Source organism: Lipophrys pholis (assembly GCF_963383615.2).
Source record: "Lipophrys pholis genome assembly, chromosome: 3".
NCBI lineage: Eukaryota > Metazoa > Chordata > Actinopteri > Blenniiformes > Blenniidae > Lipophrys > Lipophrys pholis.
In genome coordinates this window covers 6,151,297-6,175,208 of record NC_137627.1, presented here as the reverse complement: position 1 = coordinate 6,175,208, position 23,912 = coordinate 6,151,297, and the positions used below count along the sequence as shown (strand labels likewise).

The 23,912-nt window shown below is 40.7% G+C and overlaps 1 protein-coding gene across 1 annotated transcript in view; it reads left to right on the top strand.

Moving 5' to 3' along the window:
* LOC308107717 (calsyntenin-2-like) overlaps window positions 1–23,912 on the top strand; it is a gene marked incomplete at both ends in the record, with an annotated part of 319,526 nt that overhangs the window by 241,093 nt on the left and 54,521 nt on the right. Inside the window, 3 exons of the mRNA XM_080460204.1 lie at window positions 3,299–3,484; window positions 6,794–7,051; window positions 8,518–8,639. Coding sequence (XP_080316330.1) covers window positions 3,299–3,484; window positions 6,794–7,051; window positions 8,518–8,639 — 566 coding nt within the window. The remainder of the gene's footprint in view (window positions 1–3,298; window positions 3,485–6,793; window positions 7,052–8,517; window positions 8,640–23,912) is intronic.

Here is a 23,912-nt window from a genome sequence, read left to right as displayed (position 1 = left end):
CACGACAACGTTTCAAGGGAGAAATGTTTTTGCGTTTTTGTTTCAGAAAGATTTTGCATTTGCACAGCAATGTTTTGAAAACAATGTCCATTTACACAGTAAAAAGCAAATGCTGGAAACTGTAGTTTTAATGTAAGGCCAATAGTGGGCACTGTTATTTCTTTCTCCAATCAAACCACACAAAAATGGTAACAATACGCTATAAACATTAATACTTGAAAAAGTTGTTGTGCCTAAATGTAACCTTGGTATTATAAAATCTACTAAGACTGTATAAAACCTGCATTCATTGCTGTTATTGAAGGTCTTACGCTGTGGGGCATCTGCAGTTTATAGAAGCCAATACTTGACAAGCCATCAACCATGGAATAAAATGATGCTGCATAAAGAGTGCAATCAACAAGTGTGAGGACAAACGCGTATAAAAACTGTGTGCCTGCTTTGTGAGCGTATTCGCAAAGACGTGTGAGTGTTTTGTATCTGCTGTGGTTTTATTCTACACACAGCCATTGTTTGTGCCTATTTTCATCACAGCTACTGTCAATCCCATAGTAACCGCGCTGCAGTGGCCCAAACCGGCTGCAGTCTGGAGGACGTAACATCAACTACAAAATAGATGTGCGCGTGTGTGTCGGAGTACAAGGTGGTGAGAGCGTGATGCGAGTGAATGTGGCAGATTTAACGTGTCGGTGAACAACAGAGAGCCGTCTTCTTCTCCTGGAGAAGAACTTGGTGGTGTCCGTAAGCAGCATTTATATAATGGGAAGGTTGAAAATTGTAAAACTATTTAAGGCCCCAGTCATAAGACAAGGTCAAAGCGGAAAACTTTAGCATTTTTGTCGTCCATTTACACAAGAATGGTGCTTGGAGCCACTAAAAACAGAACTTCTTGAAAACACTGATTCCTTCTCTGTGTCGATGGTGGAAAATGTCCCTTTATGAAAATGCTGCTACTGTGCATGTGCACCACGACTGTAGTAAATAGTTATTTTGCACATGTCCGAGTAGATGGACAGTAACAACAATGGCAGACTCCAGAGTGTCATGAGTCCCAGTCCATATTCTCCTGGGACTTGGTAGTTTTATAGTTGAGAGTCACTATAACAGCAATTCAATTTCATCTCCTCTCCATATGAATGTCTGTGTACTCGCCATTGATACGGTTTAGAGCATATTTTTCTCTGCATGCGTTTTCATTAGAACAACGATCACCTTCATCGACTTGACACCCGACGCGCTATCTACATTGTTGTCGGTGATAGTACCGTTTCTGTGTAAACAGACATTGTTTTCCAAATTTTGTCCTGTCACGAAAATGCAAAAACAATGCATTTTCAGCTGTAAATGTTATGTAAACAGGGCCTGATTCTGTGGTGGTGCATCTCCATCAGGGATGATCCAGAGGTGTTGTTGGATGACTGGGATTGGAAGGTAGCTACTATGAGAGACATCTGACTCAACAAATGTTGGGAATCTGTGTAAAACAGCTTTCAAAAATCTGCTGGATGCTCTGCTTCAAAGCTGAGAAAATGAGGGGGATGGGCTGATTTTAACAAAACCGATTTTTGCAGTTTATTCTCTCACTTTCCCTGAGATGGACATAAATTCACACCACAAAAGCTGGAAAATCGTAAAAAGTGAGAACACCACCAGCCCACAGACTAACAGCCTTTCTGAGCAAAAAAAAAAAGCAACAAAAAAAACAATTCACAACTGACAGGACGGACAGTGACAGCGTGATAACTATTGCTGCTAATGCAGGTAACTGCACCGCGCTCCAGCAACAATGCAGCAATTTCAGTAGCCGGGCCACATTCTGCCGGGAGGATATTGAGGTGCGATGCCAGAACTACTGGTGATGGTGACAAATTGGAAACGGTGTCTTGTTGTGATGCCCGTCTAAATAGACAAAATGAGGTGGAAAACATGCAATAAGATCTGCAACATATCTTGGCTTTTCAAAGGCTGATATTACTCTAGATGATAATCGGCATGGAGCTGGTGGTTTTACACAGAACAATAGATCCTTGAGTTTATCACTTCTACTCATCTGTACACAGTGAAAACAATACATATAATATGAACAGTATCTGACAGTGTATTTTATTGACCAGTTGATTGAATTATTATAAAATAACTGATGTGGATCATTGTGCTGTCTGTTCAAAACAAGAGAAAACAGTTTATACTAAGCTGTTTATAAACAGATATAATTACGCACAGATTCACTGATGATTGCAATCAGTCACACTAGCTTTATTTGTATAGCAAAATGAGTTCCGTTCAATGAACAGTGATAAGCAGGCAAAATATAAAAGCCAACAAAAAAAACAAGGACAAACACAAAGCAAATAGTAATAACAAAATAGGACTAAAATTTAACATAATGAAAAACGTTTTTTAACAAAACTATAAATATAATAAACACAAACTCACAACCCAGTAAAGTTAATGATGATGATGATAGTAATAATAATAATAATAATAATAATAATAATAATAATAATAATAATTGTTATTAATCTTTTTTTTTAAATGAAATACAAATATATACTTTAAAATATATAATAGTACCCATTTTTCCAATTTATAGCTGTGGTGAAATGGCTACAACCGTCAAATATAATATTTTCCATTAAGTTGCCGCGATTGCGTTATTCATCTTACACACACACACACACACACACACACACACACACACACACACACACACACACACACACACACACACACACACACCAGTTTAATAAACCCTGTGAAACTGACAGAAAGTACATTTTATTAAGTTTGAATTTGTTTTGCTTCATGGATGGACCTCAGTTCGGACAGGATCCTCTTCTCTGAGACCACCTGCACACAGTCCATCTCCACCCTCACCACGTCACTGGTCTTTCTGATGAGTTTGTTGAGCCTGTTGATGTCGGCCACCCTCAGCCTGCTGCCCCAGCATGCAACAGCATACTGTAGACGACAGCGTTCGCCACCACAGAATCATAACACCTTCAGTATAGTGCGGCAGATGTTGAAGGACCTCAGCCTTTTCCTAAAAAAAAAAAAGAGGTGGCTCTGGCCCTTCCTATAAAGGGCTTCAATCTTCTTCCAGTTTATTGTCTATCTGGATGGTGATATGTGATATCAAATTTTGATATCAGAAGTGACAAGTCAATACAATGAAATGAACAAATACGGTCACTTGTACAATAAAGAATTAAAGGACCTTTTAGTCATTTAAATCTATATATATATATATTTCAAAGCATTGTACTACATCTTGGCTTTGCCTCTGTCTTTTTTTCAGGTTGGAATAAGAGAGTGGACTACGAGCCTGGGACCGGCAGTAAGCAGCTCTTTCCCAAGATGCACCTGGAGACATGCGGCGGCCCGCTGTCCTCCGTCAGGACCACAGTGGAGCTGCAAACCAGCCACATCGGAAAGGGCTGTGACCGAGAGACCTACTCCGAGAAATCCCTTCAGAAACTCTGTGGTGAGCTCAGAGAATGGCATTAATGTTGTGCTTCGACTCTCATTACTGCTTTCAATACATTATGAAGTTAGATTGGATTAGATTAGATTTGATTAAATTAAATTAAATTAGATTAGATTGGATCGGATCAATCCCACATGGGGAAATTTGGTCATCACAGCACTGGTCCTCATTCCAAAAAATAGTTAAAGACAGGAGAGTTGCACACAGAAAATAGATTATGTATATATAAAAAGATAATTAGATAAATATATATGTATATAGACACAGAAATATAAGGGATCAAGATGCGGGAAAAATACACTGTAGAAGCAGTAATATTTGCAATATTTACAGTAGTTCACTGTAAATACCAGGGCAGTGGTATTGACACATTCAGTTTGTGCTGTTGAAAAACTCACAGCTGCATATCTGCATGACCTGTGGTAGTCTGCCACTGAAGGAGCGGGTCAATGCTTCCACAGTGTGGTGGAGGGGATGAGAGGCATTGTCTATGATGGATTCCAGCTTTTGCCAGGATCCTCCTCTCATTCACCTCCTCGATGGTCTACAGCGGAGCCTCCAGGATAGAACTGGCCCTCTTAGCCAGAAAGAACTATAGACAATACTGACCAATTAAGTGATTACCCATATGAAATAAGCACATATGCTATTTTTGTCATACGTGGAAATGATCCTGTCAGGAGCAATTCATTTACCGTGTCACATAGTGCTGCCAACTGGAGGACAAGCATCTTAATAGGTTTGTAACCCCTCGTGAAATTAAATTAAAAGAGGTCTTACCATGGGCCTGATAATTAATATAAAACAAGCTAAATTACATGCTCATGCAAGGAGAATGCACTTTCACTTTGTGTATGTTTTCAAGGTGATCAACCAAGAATAATACCAAGAGTGAGATCACTCCTGGACATTTGTATTAAAATATAGGTTTTGCATATCTGTTCCCTGTAGAGCTAGCACAAAATGAAATATAGAGGAGGTTATTGAACATCTCGCTTCAGAGTGAATAAATCTAAATTTAATGAAAAATAAAGCAAAACCAAAACACAATCGAGGAGAAGATCAGTCACAAAGTCAAAACTGTGTGAAAAAGGAGACATAAAGTGAAGAGTGTAACACTTCACTTACAACACAATAATGTTTTAGAGTGAAGTCTGCAAATAAGGCCCCCTTTACATGACACGACATGACAATGTATAATAGGGTCGTGTTTTGAATTTTGAAAGTACAACTTCTCTAAGTGTTCACAAAAGACACCAACAACCAGGTCCTTTATACAACTACCTAATATGAACTTCAGAAGTGAATCACTCATTAAAGTGAGTGACGCAGAGCTGACAGCTCTGCTAATCTGTCACAGCAACACAAAAATAATACAGCTATGTGCATGGCCACTATAATCAGGTACTAATTTAAGTATCTTGCAAACTCAGAGGTGTCAATTATTTTGTAGGTCCTTTTAAATAATGCATAAGCTAGACCTGTGGTTGTTGTGATGATGCAGCGTATGAAGACCAGGCAGCAGACGGCTGATCAAAGATTTCTGAGGCAGCGCTCTAAAAGTTACAGCAGTGAATTATAAGTAAGCTCCCACTGAAAGAATCATCCGAGGAGTCCATAGTCACGGTCAGTCAGGGCCTGAGGTGCCTTTCCCTTGCCCTTTTTAAATCAACATCTTAAAGCTGCCTGTGTGTGTGTGTGGCGTTCTTATCGCCACTTGTGTCCCTGGTAAACCCCCTGTACTAAATGAAGGCGCCGGAGTGGCAAGTTAAAGCTGTGTCACTAATGATGTGACAGAGCGAGGGCATTAGCCGCCCCAGATGCAGGCGAACGTTCTCTTCAGTGACTGATGAGCAGCCGAGCCGCCGTGTCAGTGCCCAGAGCGCCAACAAAACAGAAGAGCCTACCCATCCCTCCAACCCTCCCCGCCCACAACGCTCTGCCAGCAGGGGGTCCAAAGTCATCATCTTTGACTAACGGCCTTCACAGGCCATATTCAAGCTCATCTGAATGCAACGCATCACCTCCCTGCCTCCCTTGGCTCCCGGTCCATGCATGGTTTACCACTAAAGAGTCCTTTTCAGGCACCTCATAATCGTTATCTGATAGCAAATAGAATAAATTGTAATTGCTTTTTTAAAGCACAATCAATTTGAGATAATGTACAAAGACATCGGGCGAAAGGGAACGGCTGCAGCTGGGTGCCAGAGAAGTCGATGCGTATTTATTTACTGAGGGAATACAATTACTGGAGTCAGGACGTGGACGGTGCCGTGAGTGCGTGGTGAAGGAAGAACAGCTTCACGAGCATCAGAATAGCATCAATTAATGTACTAATGTTGTGTTATTAGCTGAAATGTAAAGACGCGTGTTTCAATTGTTCACCTGAACAAGGGAGACACGCTCCGTTGTTTTTTTTCTTGGATGAGTAAAATTTCCCGCTTTGATTTAAAATCCATAACCTTCAACAAATGATTCATAAACATGCTTTAAAGGCTCAGAATTCATTTGTCGCTTTCGTGCTGAAAAGGCAAAAGATAGAACGGTAAGGGCATGTTGAGAGTGAGAGCAAGGTGACCAATGTGACAAAGCCAACGTTTGTCAAGGTGACGGCATGAAAACAAAGATTGCTCCAGACTGGACGTGTGTGTGTGTGTGTGTGTGTGTGTGTGTGTGTGTGTGTGTGTGTGTGTGTGTGTGTGTGTGTGTGTGTGTGTGTGTGTGTGTGTGTGTGTGTGTGTGTGTGTGTGTGACGGGGGGGGGGGGCATTGTGTCCGAGGAATGACGGCGGTGCTTTTCAAGGGAAGAGGGGAAACTGGAAGGGGGAATGACTCAATGCAGCGCAGTAATGATTGGTGGATTTTGTCCGGATGTGCAGGGTGATCATATAACTAACTGTCAGCTGTAAACAGTTCATGTGATTGGCTGATAAAAAAAACACACACACACACACTCGTCCTTCTTTCCGAGTCCTTGATGAGTCTTTTCTCATTGTAAGCCGAGCGCTCGGTCAATGCGTCCTCTCTGTCTCCATAGAGGCACATTTTAGCGCTGAGCTACGTGCTGAATTTATGAAGGATGACTCGCGTCTCTTTTCTTTTGAAAGTTAGTTTCATTTGCTATGAATCAATACCCACATCCTCTATCTAGCTCGCCCCATTGATTACATATTAAGCCCTGCCATCTGCCTTACTCATAAGTAATCATTGCCAAGGTTGGGGCAATGTGCACTGCCTTTCGGCCGTGATTGTTATTGACACATTCTCAGTAGGACCACTTATTTGTTTCCATGGCAATAACCCCCAGGTGCCTCATCGGGCAGCACTGACCTTCTCCCTGCCCCGAGCGCTGCCACCAATTGGACGTCCACACTGGTATCCGACAGCGGGAGGGACAGCGACTTGATCTTCCGGTTTGACGGTCGTCAGGCAGCTAAGATCCCAGACTGGGTGGTGCCCCAGAATTTGACGGACCAGTTCACCATTGCCACATGGATGAAGCACGGGCCCAGCCCTGGGCTGAGGGCCGAGAAGGAGACGCTTCTCTGCAACTCCGATAAGACAGGTGAGTTTTGTTGCCACAAACTAACCTCAAAAGAAAACAAGTATGGTTGTTCTATGTGTTTGAATTTACTGCTTGATCACAAAGTAATTGGTAAAATTGTTCTAACAAAAAGCAAAACTATTCACCCATCATAATGATGATGGGAATGACAGTTAAACTTTAGTCAAGGGGTGTCAAACTCACAAGAATATAAAACATTGTTATATATTAACATAAAAAAAATATATATTTTGGTTTTAAACTTTCCATGTACATTGTGTTGCACAGTTAGACTCAAATATGCTGCAGGAACAAGGACGAAGATTTTCGAGTTGCAGGAAATTAAGCTGTGATCTTAAGAGAGATGAGCTTCATCCTACAAGGTGCGCCTGATCTGATCAGAGCACCTCTAATCGTCCTGTGATCCCATCAGGGTGGTAAACAACACAAATCGGATGAGTGGATTCGACGATGCCATATCAATTTAAGATTTTGGTACGCTTTATGTTGACGGCCAACTGACGGAGGAAGATGAAGCTCAGTAAATGACAAAATTGGCTACAGTAACAGTTTGAGTAGGACAACAAATTGCATCTAAACTAGCAAAATTTTGTTTCTACTGCATTCTATGTTAAACTACAAGTGTACAAGGTGACGCCAAGTCGTAGTATATATGAACCTGTTTTCCTGTGCAGGAGAGCGTAGAGAGGAATGGTATCTGATATCATGGCTGCAATAGCAGAATGTTAACAGTGTGTTTTTTGCTAAACTAATACTTGTTCTCAATTTAACACAACTCTGCAATATTAGCTTTTTCTTATTTGCAGTATCTACAACCGAGTAAATGTTAACACACACACACACACACACACACACACACACACACACACACACACATAACCATATATAAAATGTAATGCTGTTACATATAGAGAAAATGCTATCATCAGCAATTAAAAATCCCAAAAATAATTATCTAATATTTTATACAGTTCAGGGGTGAACCATTGTGCATTCTGTGTCACATTTTGATGGAACAGAAGCAGAAATCATCCCTGGACCATCACTGTAATCAGATAGCAATTGGAGTCATTGTGTCATTTCATTATAACATTAACAACTTTCTTTGATACAAGAACATATGTTGTTTCAGTTCCAGGTTTTTATACACGTTTCTGCATATTAAGAAAAGCTGAATTCTGACTGCAATTTCAATCAAAACTGATAAAATATTACATGGAACACTTTGAATGTCATGGCCAATTGGAAGTAAGCCTACAGTTTTCTCATCTGTGCAACAGGTTCAGCATCAGACCAGGCAAGGACTGCTTGCTTTTGTTTGAATGCTTGACTCATTCAGAAAATACACTCTTGTCCCAGTTTTGTGTGGCTCGGGACATCCAGATGTCAGCCTATTCCCACAAGCAGTGCATAGGTTTGGTGATTTTGTCCCCGGTGCCTACTTTCCTTATCTCCTTCCTGTGCAGAGATGAACCGTCATCACTACTCGCTGTATGTCCATAATTGCCGCCTGGTCTTTCTGCTGCGGAGAGACTTCACCCAGGTGGACACCTTCAGGCCGGCTGAGTTCCACTGGAAACTGGAACAGGTAAGACACTGAGGTCGGGACAAATATGACCAAGAGGGAGAAACCTGTACTCTGAGCTCACAGCTGAGCTCACCTTTGTGGACTTAATAAGTGGGTTATGTGAGATTTGAAGCCTCCGGCTTGGATTAAACCTGCATTAACCATCCACTGGGAAGGTTTTCTTTTCTTTCTTAGCCTAATCCACGCTGGTTTGTGTCTTGCACTAATAATAGAAGACTCCTGGTCTGACTTTGAGTTTATTGACACAGTAACATAAGGTTTATTAGCAAGACAGAGCCACAGCTCATAAAGAAAGCTTTCCACACAGCCACTGCTCAGTGTGTGTGTCAACAACAGTCACTTGTACATATTTCTAATTAGTGCCTGGCAACACTAGAAATCCTTCTCTAATTAAAAAAAAAAAAAACCAACAACAGATCTTTAATTAACCCCAATTAATTAAAAACGAACTTGCATATCAGTTGATAACCATGTAATACTTTCATGAATTTAGCGGCTCTTTAATGAGTAATTGGCATGGCTGTAAAGATTTTGGATTTTAATGTTCTTGATGGTTCCCAGCTTGGGGTCTGAGCGGTTGTATGGAGTGGTTGGATCAGAGTTTGTGATTAGATTTGTTCAAGAAAACAGTAAGAATTAAAAACAGACCATATTGCTGATTGCTTTCATACAGAAGGCTGCTGCTTCTGAACATTAGTGAGAACAGACAGGAGGGCCACATTATTGAATCATTATTATAGTCTCAAGATGAGAATGCACTTCTGAAAAGCAAAGCCAAGTAAACTTGATCTATTTCATCTGTAATCAATGCATGATCAGGATTCATTTCCATGCACTGCTACAAGATGCACACATGTATCTCTCAATATTGGAATCCTTCGAAAAACAGAAATAATTGCGGCTCTGGGGTGGCGTGCATGCATGTTTGTGAGTCGCGTGTCGAGAGCAGCAGCTGTCCGTTGATCAAGGATGCTGTCCGGCAGTCAGACAGGTCACCTCGACTCGCAGGACCCCACGTTCGCCCCGGCAGGGACGTTTGATCTGAGGGAGGAGACACACAGCTGAGCCTGGACGTCCAGATGCGGCACCCCAGGCTAATTTGATCTGACAGATCGCTGGTCTTGATTGTGAGGAGAGCATGAAAGAGGTCGTCCGTCAGCCCCCTGACATATCGCGCCGTGTGTGCGAGGCTTCGTCTGCAGGAATTCAGACACAAGAGTTCCCGCAGACTATCCGTCACTCGGTCTGTTTTCCTATCCACCACTTTCTGTGTTACTTTTTTAAACATCATCAGCCCTCTGAAGATGAATGTGCATCCCTCTCAAACCCCGCTGTCTCCTGTCACCATCAGGTACCTTGGCCCATCACTCAACGCTTTTCTCTTTTATTTGCTGAAGGATAAATCTGATGGAAATAGCCTCTTTTTTTTGTTGAGCGTTCCGGGCCACAGCTGCTTCTAATGATATTGAAGTCATGTGTGTTGTGATTTTTCATACCAGCTTTTGATTTTAGCAACTTAGGGGATGATGCAATCAACTAAAAGGAGGGCTCTAATGTGGTTAAGATTGTTTACTGACTACTTTTACAATTATAGTATAGTAAGGATGACTACAGGATCAACAGATTTGTTAGTAATCCAAGTGAATGGAAGATAAAAGAGTAATTAAAAAGAAAATGCATGAAAAGTAATGACATTTGATCTAAAAAATAAATAAATAAATCAAGAGATCACTTGGGTGTTCCTCTGATTTACATTTCTGATCCAACACAATAATCTATATTATACACCTCATATGCACAAGAGTTACGCGGTGCATTGAAAGTAAAAACTTATCGTTTTTACTAGTTTGTTTTGCTTTTTTTTTTATTTCAGAGGAATTTTGTGCTTGAATTGCAACATTTTGAAAATGATGTCCATTTTCACGGAAACAGCAGAAACACGGGAAAAGTTTTCTTTATGACTGGCCATGAGTTGGCGCTGTTGGTTGCTTTTGTAAATAAACCACACGCACATGTGTGCAGAGAACAATACACTATAGACATTATAATGAAATTGAATGTCCCCTTGAGACAGAGATGTACCAGAACATACCATCTGTATCTACTAATATAATGCTACAGTACAGCTGACAAATCCAAATTGTGACTATAACCTGTAGCGCATTGTCACCGAAAATAAAGCAACAATGCAGAAATTCAACCAGCTTCATATTTTTTTCCACCCATCATGACACATTTTTCTACAATTTTAAAGTACGGCGGCTCGAAGCAAATCCAAACACTTTTTCACAGCTTCACATGAGATGACGGTTTATACAGAATTGCTATATTTGCAGCCAGCTCAGCCTCAAAGTATTGACTGAAAAAGGTAGCAGTTAGCTATGGATACATATGAGGTCAGAGTCGAGCTGAAAACACCAATTGCACATGCAATTATACCTTCTGGTGTTACAACTCTACCACTCTCATGACCATAATAATTCTGAATTGTAAATGTAATGGGAAATGTGCCATACTTTGAAACCTACAGGCTGGGAGGTGTGAATTTATTATGAGTTGGCCGACAGGCACACTCAGTTGGGAGTTTGTCTTTAAAATGACAAAAATGCACCCCTTTTGTTACCCTCCTACCCCCACCCTGAGGTAGTTGCAATGAAAGTCAAATTCTCTTTGATGTGCTCCCTAGTTGGAGGTGCTCGTAGCGCCGTGAAGTCTATTTTACTTAATCTTAAAGGTGTCCCGTCCCACCTTTTTAAGCTTTCCTCCTCATATAGTGCTTTAAATTCATTTTACATTACTTAGATTGGTACGTCGCGACAGATTTTACCGCTTTGTTCTCCCCATGGTTTTATAAAACATTAATACACTTTATCATCAAGTCTATCTGAATATATCTTGATTTATTTAATGCACTTCTGCTGGGTGATGAAAGTTTCCGTAGCCTGTGCCGGCACCACAATACATCTTCGTAACAGGCGGCATAATGGTTTTTAAACCGTGTTTTCCCCGAGTACTTTTTAAAAGTTCCTGCTCCTTCTTGCATTCTCCACCATACTCACCTCCCTCCTTCTTGTTAATAGTTGCTTCTGAAACTTGGGGGCATGAAAGAAAACTTTCATTAAGTTGCTATCTCCCCTCGTCTTGTCACCACTTCCTCCTTCTGCTAATGTCTTTTAAACAAAGTGAACTTCTGAATACCTCTAACCCAGCGAGCCCTTCAACAGTCGAATCTCCTCCTCCTCCTCTCCCTGCACTGGTTTATCACAGAAGTTCTATTAATTTTTCATTCAATCCAATCAGGCATTGTGGACTGCTACATAATGACTGGAATGGGAGGGAGATGCTTGCAGATATTGGGGTTTTTTTACCTGCAGAAAAAAATAAAATGAGTGTACTATCTGTTATTACCAGACACAGTAGTTTGAGGCGGTATGGCTCCGTACATATTGGGAAATTGCGGTCAGTATGAGTCAGTATTTCTTAGCTTCGCTGTCACTGTGGGCATTGTTGAGAGATGAGGCCTGAGGTTTTCATTGAACTGCATTGAAAAGCGTTGCGTCGAGTCTGCATTGAACGCGCCTTTGTGCACTATTTCTGAGTCTTTAAATGCAGATCTAAATCCAATCATCGCAAAGAAGGAGACTGTCAATCTCAGAAGATGCGTTTCTGCATATACCGGTGCTGAATGAGTGTTATATCAACTATGTATAAAATTCAATTGGCGTGTGCACGACTGAAAGACCTCATGTACCATCTACCATTATTCCTGGTAGAATAAACTAAGGGGACTAAAGTCAATCAAACATTTAAGAACTGCCTCTCAAAAGGTTGCAGAAAGAAAGTTTAACAAAGAATTTTTCTTCTCAATGAGGTTGGGGTGATTTGGTGAAATTCTGAACTAGTAGTGTCACAATTTTAGCAAAGCAGTGACTAAGTCGATCTAAACGACAGTGAAAGACAGTTGAAATCCTAAAACATTTGTGTGTCGGTTTACACCAGGGGTGGGCAATCCCGGTCCTTGAAGACTAAAGGCGTGCTTGTTTTCAATGGTCCCTTGCTCCAATACTCCTAAATGTAAAGCTCTGCAGGTGTGCATGTGCAATAACAGTGTTTCATAAAAGTAGCATTTTGTCCCATTTCCACATTTTTGAAAAATTCTAATTTGGGAGCCATTTTCAAAATGTGGTTCCAAGTACCATTGTCGTGTAAATGGCCACCCAAAACGCAACAAAAGTTTGCTGTTTTCACATGAAAATGTCATTGGAATTAAATCAGCTATGATATCTGGGGTACTCAATTGAGCTTTTTTTAGGCCCTTTCAGCAAAAGTGCTTTGACCATGATTTTCAATTTCAGAAACTTGGTTATGACTCTAAACAAGTCATACACACACAACCTTGTTTACATCGTTGTGCTCGAATGATATTCAAGTAAAACAAGGACTGACACAAATCTGTGATCGGTTTTAATGTCTAACAGACAGAACAGAACAAAGCCAAGAGAAGGTAAAGCTTCCAAAAGAGGCAAATTGTTACCATGTAAGTATTTGGTTGTTTTCCTGTTTTCCTCTACCCAGTACTCTCCTCGTATCATTTTCTTGCTAGCAGAAGATGGAGCTTGTTGATATGACACTTGGAAATGCCAGAAAGGTCTATACATCAGAGTGATTCCGGCTGTGCCACAGCAAGACATTTGTTGCTTAAATTATCATTACATTGTTGGAGACTTGTTTTTCACCCTCAATAAAAAACAGCGGAGGCAAGAAAGCATGGCTGAGTACACCACATGGTCAGCTCCTCATGCAGTAACCAGCACACATTTCAGCTCTTTCCTTGCAGACGAAGCGATGGAGAAGAAAAGTGTGATACATGTTTCTGAACTAGAGCTGGATTACAGACTGGCTCGCCAAAAATGCATCTGTTACGCAAATCTATTTTTGTTGAAATGGTTAGTGCAAGGTAGAGCTGTCTTTGTAAAGACTGGGGCATAAAGTTCGCTCTTTTGTATTCATGTGACCCATTTGGTACAGTTATTAGCCAGATTCAAAACCATGGCAATATCTTTAAAGTTCAACATGAGCAATTTAGTCTTCATAGTTCCAAATTTGTGAAATAAGCCTGTGAACTTTAAACAAAATGTCAAAATGTATATTATTGCCCTAAATACCACCTGTTATATCAATGAAATAACTAGCATTGGGTCATTTCCATTATTGTGAGGTAGTGATTTCTAATACGACGTTGGTCTGGGCTATTTGAACACGAAGAGGTAGAGTTTCTGTCAACGTTTTCCCAATAATTTCTGCGCTGCTTCTGTGGAGAAGTGAATGGAAGTGCTCCTGCTACAGTTAGAACAAAGCTTGCATTGTGTCATTGTGTGACAAGGTGTGGGGGGGGGGTTTGGCAAGAGGAGAAAATCAATGAGAAGTCACCTCAAGTCTTTCAGCTGGCAAAAGGAACAAGAAAAACCGACTGGGATAATTGAGATCTAAATGATGTTTCCACCAGGACTCTAAATTGAATGTGGAAAGGACATCATTACCTCCGGCTACCTCATGGAAAACACTTTATTTTTTTTTCTTCTAGAAAGCAATCACACAAAGACTCGGGGGACTTTTTTACGATTTCACAGGTAGACAGCTGTGGGAAATATAAAATGTAATCAGAGGTTCTTTTAAATCTGTCGTTCATACCAGTGATGTGCCGTGATCACCATCGTTGGGTAGGCAGTGCATAACATATCGAAACCTTCAATGTCGACACTCATGACAGTTAAATATTGTGGCGAGCAGTGCGGACAATAAACAAATGAAAGCAAAGTTTTCCCTCCACACCAACTGCAATCAACAACGGCTCACTCCTGATTACCTGATCACTGGTTCATACTGTGTTTCAGAGAATATACAAATTAGGGCGTGAATCTTTGTATAAAAGACTCATTTGTTCCATGTGTGTCACTGCCATTGAGAAAAACTTGGAGAAGCCATTTGTTGGGATTGGTTTTATGAGTGATTACCAGTGGGTGAAGATCCCAATATATGCATCATTTAATTCAAAGGCAAAGTTTACTCGTGACTCCATTCCAAAAGTCTTCAGCGAAGTAATTGATCTAAGTAAGTAATGTGTACTGTAAATACGATTTAGGCAATTAGATCCTATGTCATATCTACAATATCTATGTAATCTCAGAATGTATGTATTGAAACTGCACATCCGTGGAAAATGTACTAATCAGATCGTTTGGGAACGTTTAGGAACGTTGACCTCGGTTTGGCTATGAACCATGTAATCTCAGAATGTATGTTCTCCAAAACTGCAAGAATATTTTTTGGGCAAAGGCAATTATTTAGATTGAAATAACTGCTTACATTGCTTTGTAATATATAGTTTTAGTAACTTAAACTTTGCTTTTATAGGACATGAATATGTGCTTTGAAAGTGAAAATTGAGTGACATACATATTCATTTATCTCCAATCAACCCCTAAATGTTGCATTTTGCTTTAATAAACCTCTTTCTTTATTCTTGGTTATTTTGGCCCTTAGAGGGACATTTGGACCAGCGGTGGGACGAGCCCACACAACATTGACATACAACATACTCACAATTTGCAGAAAATCATATAATTGCCTTATTAATTCCTCCAGATATGGGTAAATTGTGTTCTTTTGTATGTAAATCAGTCCTTTTATTCATGCTTACAGAGTCTGGTGGGCTTTTATGCAACTGCCCTCCTGGATCCATTGTCTTATAAATGGAAAGCTTTGGCTCACAGCATTGAAAAATTATGTTGAGTCATATAAGCCCCGCACTGATATTTTTCAAAGTACTTTGGTTTATGGGGGTTTAAGGGAAATGTTTATTGGAATTTGATGATTTATATGCGGTTATTTCAAGTTTTTCAACCTCCTAAGAAAAAGTGTGTGAAACAGTCATTCTAAAGCAATCAATTCTTATTGGAATCTTTTTGAATATAATATATTGCTTATTCAGCAGACTGGAGCTTCATCTGAAGCTACCTCTATTGTAAAGCAGGTTCCCTCTGTCACATTTATTTTGTGGTAATCTCATTATTTTCTGATAAATTTTTGAATATTTAAATTATAATGATAGGAGCCTTAAAGTTATAAATGCACCTACACCCAGGCTGTGTAGACGGCAACATTCATCACAACGTCCCTTAATAAGTGAAATGCTCTGTTGTTACAGAAAAAACAAATATGCCTTTATGAATATACATTGGATTTACAGATGATCTGCATTTCCGTTGTTGGAAACAGGAGGATCCTGCAGCGAAGCGAAACCTGTCACCCTCTATTACGCAACACCACGCATCACAGCTGATCGACACGCTCAGATGCAAACTTCAAACCAGATGATTCTTGATATTTTTGGATGATGCTTTGGCAGCCAAAAACATGCTCCACGAATATCAAGAATGTAACGCACCTGAACGCCCATTTAAGAACCATATTCAGATACATTATGTAACATAAAGAATGTCAGGAATCTGCCAGCAATGATAGGAAAATGATATTCGTAACTCATCGTGCCTATGTGTAAACACACCTTAGGTCACATGGCGCTGGGGTGATCCCAGTCAACATTGGGCTCCTGGACAGGTGGTCAGTCCATCACAAGGCAAACTAGAATGGGCCCTTGGTAGAGTGCATACCTTTGCCAATGCCACATTTATCACCATGGAAACCAATACATTACAAGGATATTTGATCTACCTCACCATTCCTGCCATCATTTGTCATGGTCGTTTGAATTGCTTCATGTTGTCACAGTTTGACACAGATGTACACACATTTTCCAATTTCCATGTGATCCCCCTGACATTCCACCCCACACTGCAAACCATGGTGATGACATCACGACATCATGTGGCATGTAGGATAGGGAATCAAAACTGAACATTTTGGTTTTGGTTTGATATCAATTGGAAAAAAAACTGCCGAAAATAAGTGTTTGACCTTTTCGTGACCTAGACCTTTGATCCCATCGCTTTTTAATGGGACAAATTATCCCTGAAAATTTCATGCAATTCGGGTGAATAGTTTTTGCAGTTGGTAGCATACACACATATATACAAACCAATAAATAACTACACGTAGACGAAAACATAACCTTCTCGGCCAACTTCATTGGTCGTCCAACTTTCGTTGGCGAAGGTAATGAATAAATACACGCAGCCAAAAACATAACCTTCTCCGCCCAACTTTAATTGGCAAAGGTAATAAATACAAGGAGCCAAATACATAACCTTCACCCCAATGTTTGTTGGTGAAGGTAACAAACAGTCACACACACATTCATGTCCATGAACCATCTAGAATCACCATTCAAGCTTAATCACATGTATTTGTACTGTGGGAGTATGTGGAGAAAATGCACACACTCACAAAGGGGAACATTCGCACTTCCCAATGAAAAGTCTGAACATAAGCACAGGACCTTGATCACCACGACTCCACTGTACAACTCCCCAGTCTAACCAACCGTAGTCTAAAGTGCCATTTTGTTCATTCATCCTATTAAGATATCTTGTTCTTTTAATGTTCTTTATAGAGGTGGGCCGACCTATCTCATATCTATGGGGCAGATGCCATGTTGATACAATTTACAGCATTTGAACTGCAACAAGTTTCTGCACTTGTTTGGATTATCAAAGTATGATTGATGTGAAGAATTACTGACTGAGTTATGGGAGCACACAAAGATGTATGGTTTCAAGTGAGGGTTTTATTGCCATAAGTGATTTACATGACCCCCTATACTATAGTGTATGGGTATAGTGTGTACCTGATCGTAGACAAGTCGTGAAACATTTATGCACAGTCATGAACATGAAAGATGAAGAACAGGACTTTTTTATTTGTTTTTGTTGCATAACAAGATTCCCGACCATCATTGTCAAAGCAAACATCTCCTGAGCTCAATTTGAATTGTGAGCATCTGGCTGTTTCAAATTGCTGATATGATGTGGTTGACTGCTGTCATCAGGAACTCCTTGTTAGTAAACTACAGAACATTTAGGGACCACCGTACCTGTTGAGTTTATGAAATTATATTTTGGGTTTTTTATTATTTTTTGAAGTACGAAAATGAGCATCTGTCTCACGTAATACAAACAGAGATTATCTTTGAAAGAGACGGGGAGAGAAAGCATGACAATTCCCTCTCGGGCTCGGGCCCGCTATATGAGGAGCAAAGACCATTAGTACGGGCTGAAATAACGGCACGCACAGCTGTCTCCCATTTTGTATCAAATTAATGTGCAAATGAGGGCCGCATCACACAGATGAGCGAAACAAGCAGCGTGGTCGTACGCCTACTGTAATTTCAACCATTTAACCAAATGATTTACAATTGCAGGAAGAAATAGACAAAGCTAATGCACATTGGGCTAAATCTCCTTGTTTAATCTGCTTTTAGCCATCCTCTTTATCCTCAAACATTTTGAAATAAAAGTATCCTAAATGATTAAGAACAGAAAAGGTTGTTTTTTTATTTTTATTTTTTATTTACTGCTCTATTGGAGCTCATATGTTTTGATTTGTCCAGAATTACTAGACTAAAAGGCAGAAAAACCATCATGTAGCCTCTCTGTTTCCAATCTGTGCTGCTATTTTTCCCTTCTTACTGTCAGACATACGCAGCTATTCTCTCCTGAAGGGAGGGGTCACGTTGAATGATAGATGACTCGGAGTAAAGAGCCCGCTAAATTTAGAGTGCCGTTGCACCAGCCGGCTCCAAAGAGCCTCATGGACACACACGCGCACGCACACACACACACACACACACACACACACACACACACACACACACACACACACACACACACACACACACACACACACACACACACACACACACACACACACTTCCAGACTGTGAAACAACCATGCAGACTTTTGGCATCATACACTCGCGACCTTGTGATTCTTGATTTGTCTGTCCACCTGAGACCCCCCTGGATCCCTCCCCTGCTTTTTCACGTACAGGTGCACTCATTTTTTTGTTGCCTTTTCTTGCTACTTCTTCCGCTAAGCTCCGACAGATGTTTTTCTGTGTGTTTTTGCACCCGTCTTCTTTGCTCCAGGGGCGAGGACTAAGATCTCACTGTTTACCCAGCTCAGGGCTGAGATCTCAACAGCTTTACTGGCAAATACTGTGACTGCTGTGCAGATGCACCTCATGAGCCAGAGGGGAGACTTAGCTGGGCCTTTACACGCCGCTGTCCACGCCACTCCGCCTGTAAAAAATTGCATCAGTCGGAGCATGCAATTCTTCTGTGGCAAAAATCCCTCAGTCCTGGGAGTCGGTGCTACCTCTACTGGGCCCACAAGTGGCACACATTCACATTTGAACGTTGGATTTCTTTGAACGACAGAATCGCCTCTCCTGGATTTTTGATATTGATTGGCAGTCATGCAGATGGCCTTGTTTGTATTCAGGTGGAGAATCTTATTGACATGGAGGGAAATCAATAAACCACGGGAAAGATGAGAGGGTAGAGACAGAAGACAGAGGGGGGAAAAAAGAATGATAAAAGGGATTGAAAAGGGTAGCTGGACCAGAGAAACACCTCAGGGGACAGAGATCAAAGAAGAAAAATAGGAAAAGAGAGGGAAGATGGTGAGAGGAGAGAAAAATGTCACAGATGACATCCTACTGGGACAGACACATGCAAATGAATCAAACATATTCCGGTGAGTGGCTGGCAGAAACAGACAATAAACAATGAAAATATAATTTGAATTTCACTCAAACACAATTTCTCCACCAGGTTTTGTCAACATATGCACATGATGATAGACGGGAGTAGAAATCGATACAGAAACAGCCGAAATAATATGAAAATATTAATTTAATGAGTGGAATTGGAGCGGGCGGGTGTTGCCACCCTCTCACCCAGATCTCACTCATTCATCAAAGGCAGCATTATCATATTGTTCCAAGGCATCGCTCAGCCTCCACGATCACGGTCTGCTTCACAAATGAAATCAGCCTTTATTACAAATACACTTTCCAAAAGCCAGTTCCATGTACTTTTCCATCATTTTTATTTCCTTCCCGTCCCAGTGTCCCAGGATAATATCACATCCCCTTTATGAGAGTGGGGTATACTGTAGGTCTCGGAAAGGTAGAAATGGTGCTGAAGAGGCCACTAAATGGCAGAGTAGAGGAGCAATGGCTTTTATTACCTTATGATGCAACTTCTGTGCACACGCAACTGTGCGCTGCTTTTCTATTTTGTTGGTTTCTAAAATTAAAGCTCAGTACTCTTGTGGAGTTCAGCCTACATTGGGCGGACCAAAATGCAGGTCACATGATTTTGCATTTATTTGTGAATGAGATTGTTGAGCACTGGGTCTGGATCCATCCTTCCATCCATCCATCCATCCATCCAGCCATCCATCCATCCATCTAGCCATCTAGCCATCTATCCACATTGTTTTATTAACATTAGCTGCTATTGCTATTTATGGTAGGAACCTTTCTTGACCGGGTCAGGTGTTCCATCCAGGAGGCTAAACAGTTTTTATGATCGCTGATGCAGATACGTGCAACAGGAGTTACACGTGTGGATTTATGAGCATTTTGTAAACCTGTTGAAGTTTAATGGACACTCCCATTGTGTGATGGAAAATAAAGATGGAGTGTTCAACTGGCAACCTCAGTGGCTGAAAGCCGTGGCTTAGCCTTTGCATTTACATTAGGTTTGCTGGTCATTCTCTTGCTAGTGAGTCTGAATGCAGTTTCATCATTAGTTCTAAGTTATGTATCTTTGTATAACCCATGTGTACAGTGTAACATGTGCATGGCAACAGTTGATTCCAAATATTTATGTCCTCAGTATGTGAGTATCTGTGTGTGAGTGTAACTGTTTGAAAAAATTGGAGACTTCTGTCATCATTTTGTGGTTAAAGGGAGCACACAGGCCAAATAAAAGAAAATAATAGTGCCTAAAAGCTGCTGTTCTTTGCCATTCATCATATTAATCTGGACAACCAGGGTTCGCTGATTCTACTTCTCTTGCGCCAAATCTCTCACCTCACCCTTCGCCTTTTCCTCCCTCTCCCTTTCTTTGTTATTTCTCCCCAATTTGTCTTACTTTCTCGGCGAATAACCCTTTCCCGGCTCCCCACCCCGACTTTCTGCCTACCCAAATAGTTTTTAAGAGCCAAAGTTTATGTGCAGTGCAGCTCTTGCCTCCGACTGGCTAAAGCGCTTCCTGGATCGAGGGTGGCTGTCAGAATCTGCTGCGAAAGATTTATTGTGCACATCCCACCCTGACCTTAAGTGTGTTAGGAGAAGGGGTTGCGGGAAAAGAGATGAATTGAAGAAGAGATAAGGACAGAGAGGCAGAAGAATAAGTGAACCTGGTGGAAGGTTGGTAAATTTGGTGTAGGAGTGTTAGTGGTGTACGTGCTGTCAGGGTATAGATAATCAAGAGGAGGTGTGTGATGGATGAAGTGTGGCAGTAGGTGAGATGGCACAATCGCCTCACCCCATCCTGTGGTCTGTTTCCTTTCACCATCCTGCTAAATGTCTTGGGCAAGTTTCACCATTGCTCGGTTTGTACTGTGTAGTTTGAATCAGAAAAAACACAATATATATATTTTTCCTACCTTGCTTGTCATATAATTTCCCATCATTGTCTTTATCTATTTTATATGATTCTTCTCTCGCACCTGGACATTACTTTTCCTCACAGTCTGTCACCGCTCTCTCCTCTGTTGCAGTATCTATTGCTGTATTTAAAGTAGCATATACAAATATGAATTGTCCAACAAGACACTCTAGGAGACGGTGACTCACTGTGTCGGCGAGACTGATGCAACATAACAAATCTAGCATCATGCATGCATTAATAATGAATTTGGCCCTTACGGGAAATCAGCACTTTTACCTCCTACAGACTAGCAGGCCCGGACATGCTGTTGCCTGCCGACATCTTTTTTTGTTTTCTTTTTTGCAGTGATATTACCAGACAGCAGGGTGGTTGAAGCAACCCAACCCAGAATTGAACATAACCTCACAATATAAATCATAACAACAGGCAGGATGTGAATATACAAAGCTCACATTCATCTATATGTATTAATATATAGACGTGATGGCTTATATCCTAAATTGAATGATTGCAATGCTCTGATTGAGTGAGTTTTAAAGCCATGCTTCTTCACATCCTAGACTGTTCTCAAACAAAGTGACACAACATATTTCAATGGAGAAGAGATAAAAACTAAATATTCCCACATCTTCACTTCAATTCCGAGTCATGGACAGGTAACCAGACAGTCTCAGAGCAAACAAGGAAACACTATTACACGTCCAATTTTGAGTGTGTATATTACTTGAAGCACATGTTTTCAGTCTGCGAGAAGAGTACACAGGCCTTATCACCTGTGAGTCCAGAGATTGAGGTTGCAATGATTTCAGCACCCCACCCCATTGTTTGTTTGTTTTTGCATAATCTGATTAAAATGTTTATGTATGTATTTTTTCAAGTAGTTGCATCTTTATTTCTATTCATATGTTTTTGTAATTAGCTGTTTTAAAATGCACATTAATCATAATCTTCTGCTTTTGTTTCTCATTAAAACACAGTGATGAAGAGAAAGTCAATTGTTTGTTGTGTCAGATTTGTATAAATACATGTTGTTGTTTTTTTTCCCATGACTGAATATGGACATCATATATAATGTGATTTGTCCTTCCCGGCATTCAGTGAACTCAATCTTTGGGTTGACTTTGATGGTTTTGCTCAACATGTAGCCCAGAGGTGAGATTAATTTGAATATATCTCACAGGCTCACACCCCTCATGGCCCAAGCGCCTGAGCTCTCTCTCCATGCAAATCCCCCACACACCCTGGCACATACTGTACAAACAGCCGAGGCCCCCCTGGTGCCAATTTTAGACTTTACGCACTTCTGTCTGGTCCTTCTCCAAACTGAGATCAGAGGCTTTCCGTCTCATTTGAATTTAAGTACTGTAGCAACAAGCTTAAGAGTTTGGAGCCGTTTGCATAGCAGTCTGACCCAAGAATATAAAGCAATCTTGATGAAGCAGGGAGTGAATAGGTTATGTTTACTTAATTACTTGTCTAATACACGTCGTCCTTATCTCAGCTTTTGTCACGGAATATTCTTTGCTAACAAACTCCAAGAAAAATGCTTTAGGGCCCTTTGGACACCCGTTGGTGCAAGACAAATTGTTAATACCGTGTTAACTCCTCTGTTGCCAGCAAAAGAGCCCAAAATCCTGCTGGTATAGATTAAAATGTTTATATTGACATAGTTGTTACATATGCTGTTTTGGATTGAGATCTCATGGAGGCCATTGGAGTACAATGAACTACTTGTCATGTTCAACAAACCAGTTTGAGGTAATATGAACTCTGTGACATGGCGAGTTATTGTGTTGTAAATATCCATCAGAGGCTGGTACACTGTGTTCATTAAAGGGATGGACATGGTCAGCAACAACACTCAGATAGGCTGGAGCATTTCAGTGATGATTCAAGTGACACTAAGAGGAACAAAATGTTCCAAGAAAATCTCTCCCGGACTAGTACACCATCAGCCGTATCCTAAACTCTTGATGAAAGGTGGGGAGGATCCATTTCATGTTCTTTCAACAGAAATGGGCTCTCATCAGACCTGGAAATATTTGTTATATCTTCTGTTGCCAGGTTTTGGTGAGCCTGTGTAAACTGGAGCCCCGGTTTTCTCTTCTCGTGTGGTCCTCTGCTGGTGCCCACCATCAGCTTCAAGGTTGCACATGTTGTGCGTTGAAAGATGATCGTCTCTCTCTACCTCTGGCTTCAATAAGGCATTTTTTTACCTAGAGAACTGCTGCTCACTGGATATTTTCTCTTTTTTTGACCATTCTCTGTAAACCTAAGAGACATTTTTTGTGTGTAAATCCAAGTAGATCCTGTCTGGCATCAACACCCATTCCAAAGTCAAAGTCACTTAAATCACTTTCCTTCATTCTCAGTTTGAACTCCAGTGGGGCTGACTGGCTGAGTAACTATTTGCATTACCAAATATTCTAACTGGTGACCTGTTGAATTGGCCTATCAGTGTATCTATCTTATTTTGTGCCTCTTTTTTATATCTCCTATTCATTGTGTCCCTTTATTCAGCCTTCAACAAAGTGATGTTTTTATCTGTGAAATACAGGAAATCAGATTTAGATCCTAGCGGAGGGATTGTCTACTTTATTTTCTGAAATGCAGATGGATATTCAAATGT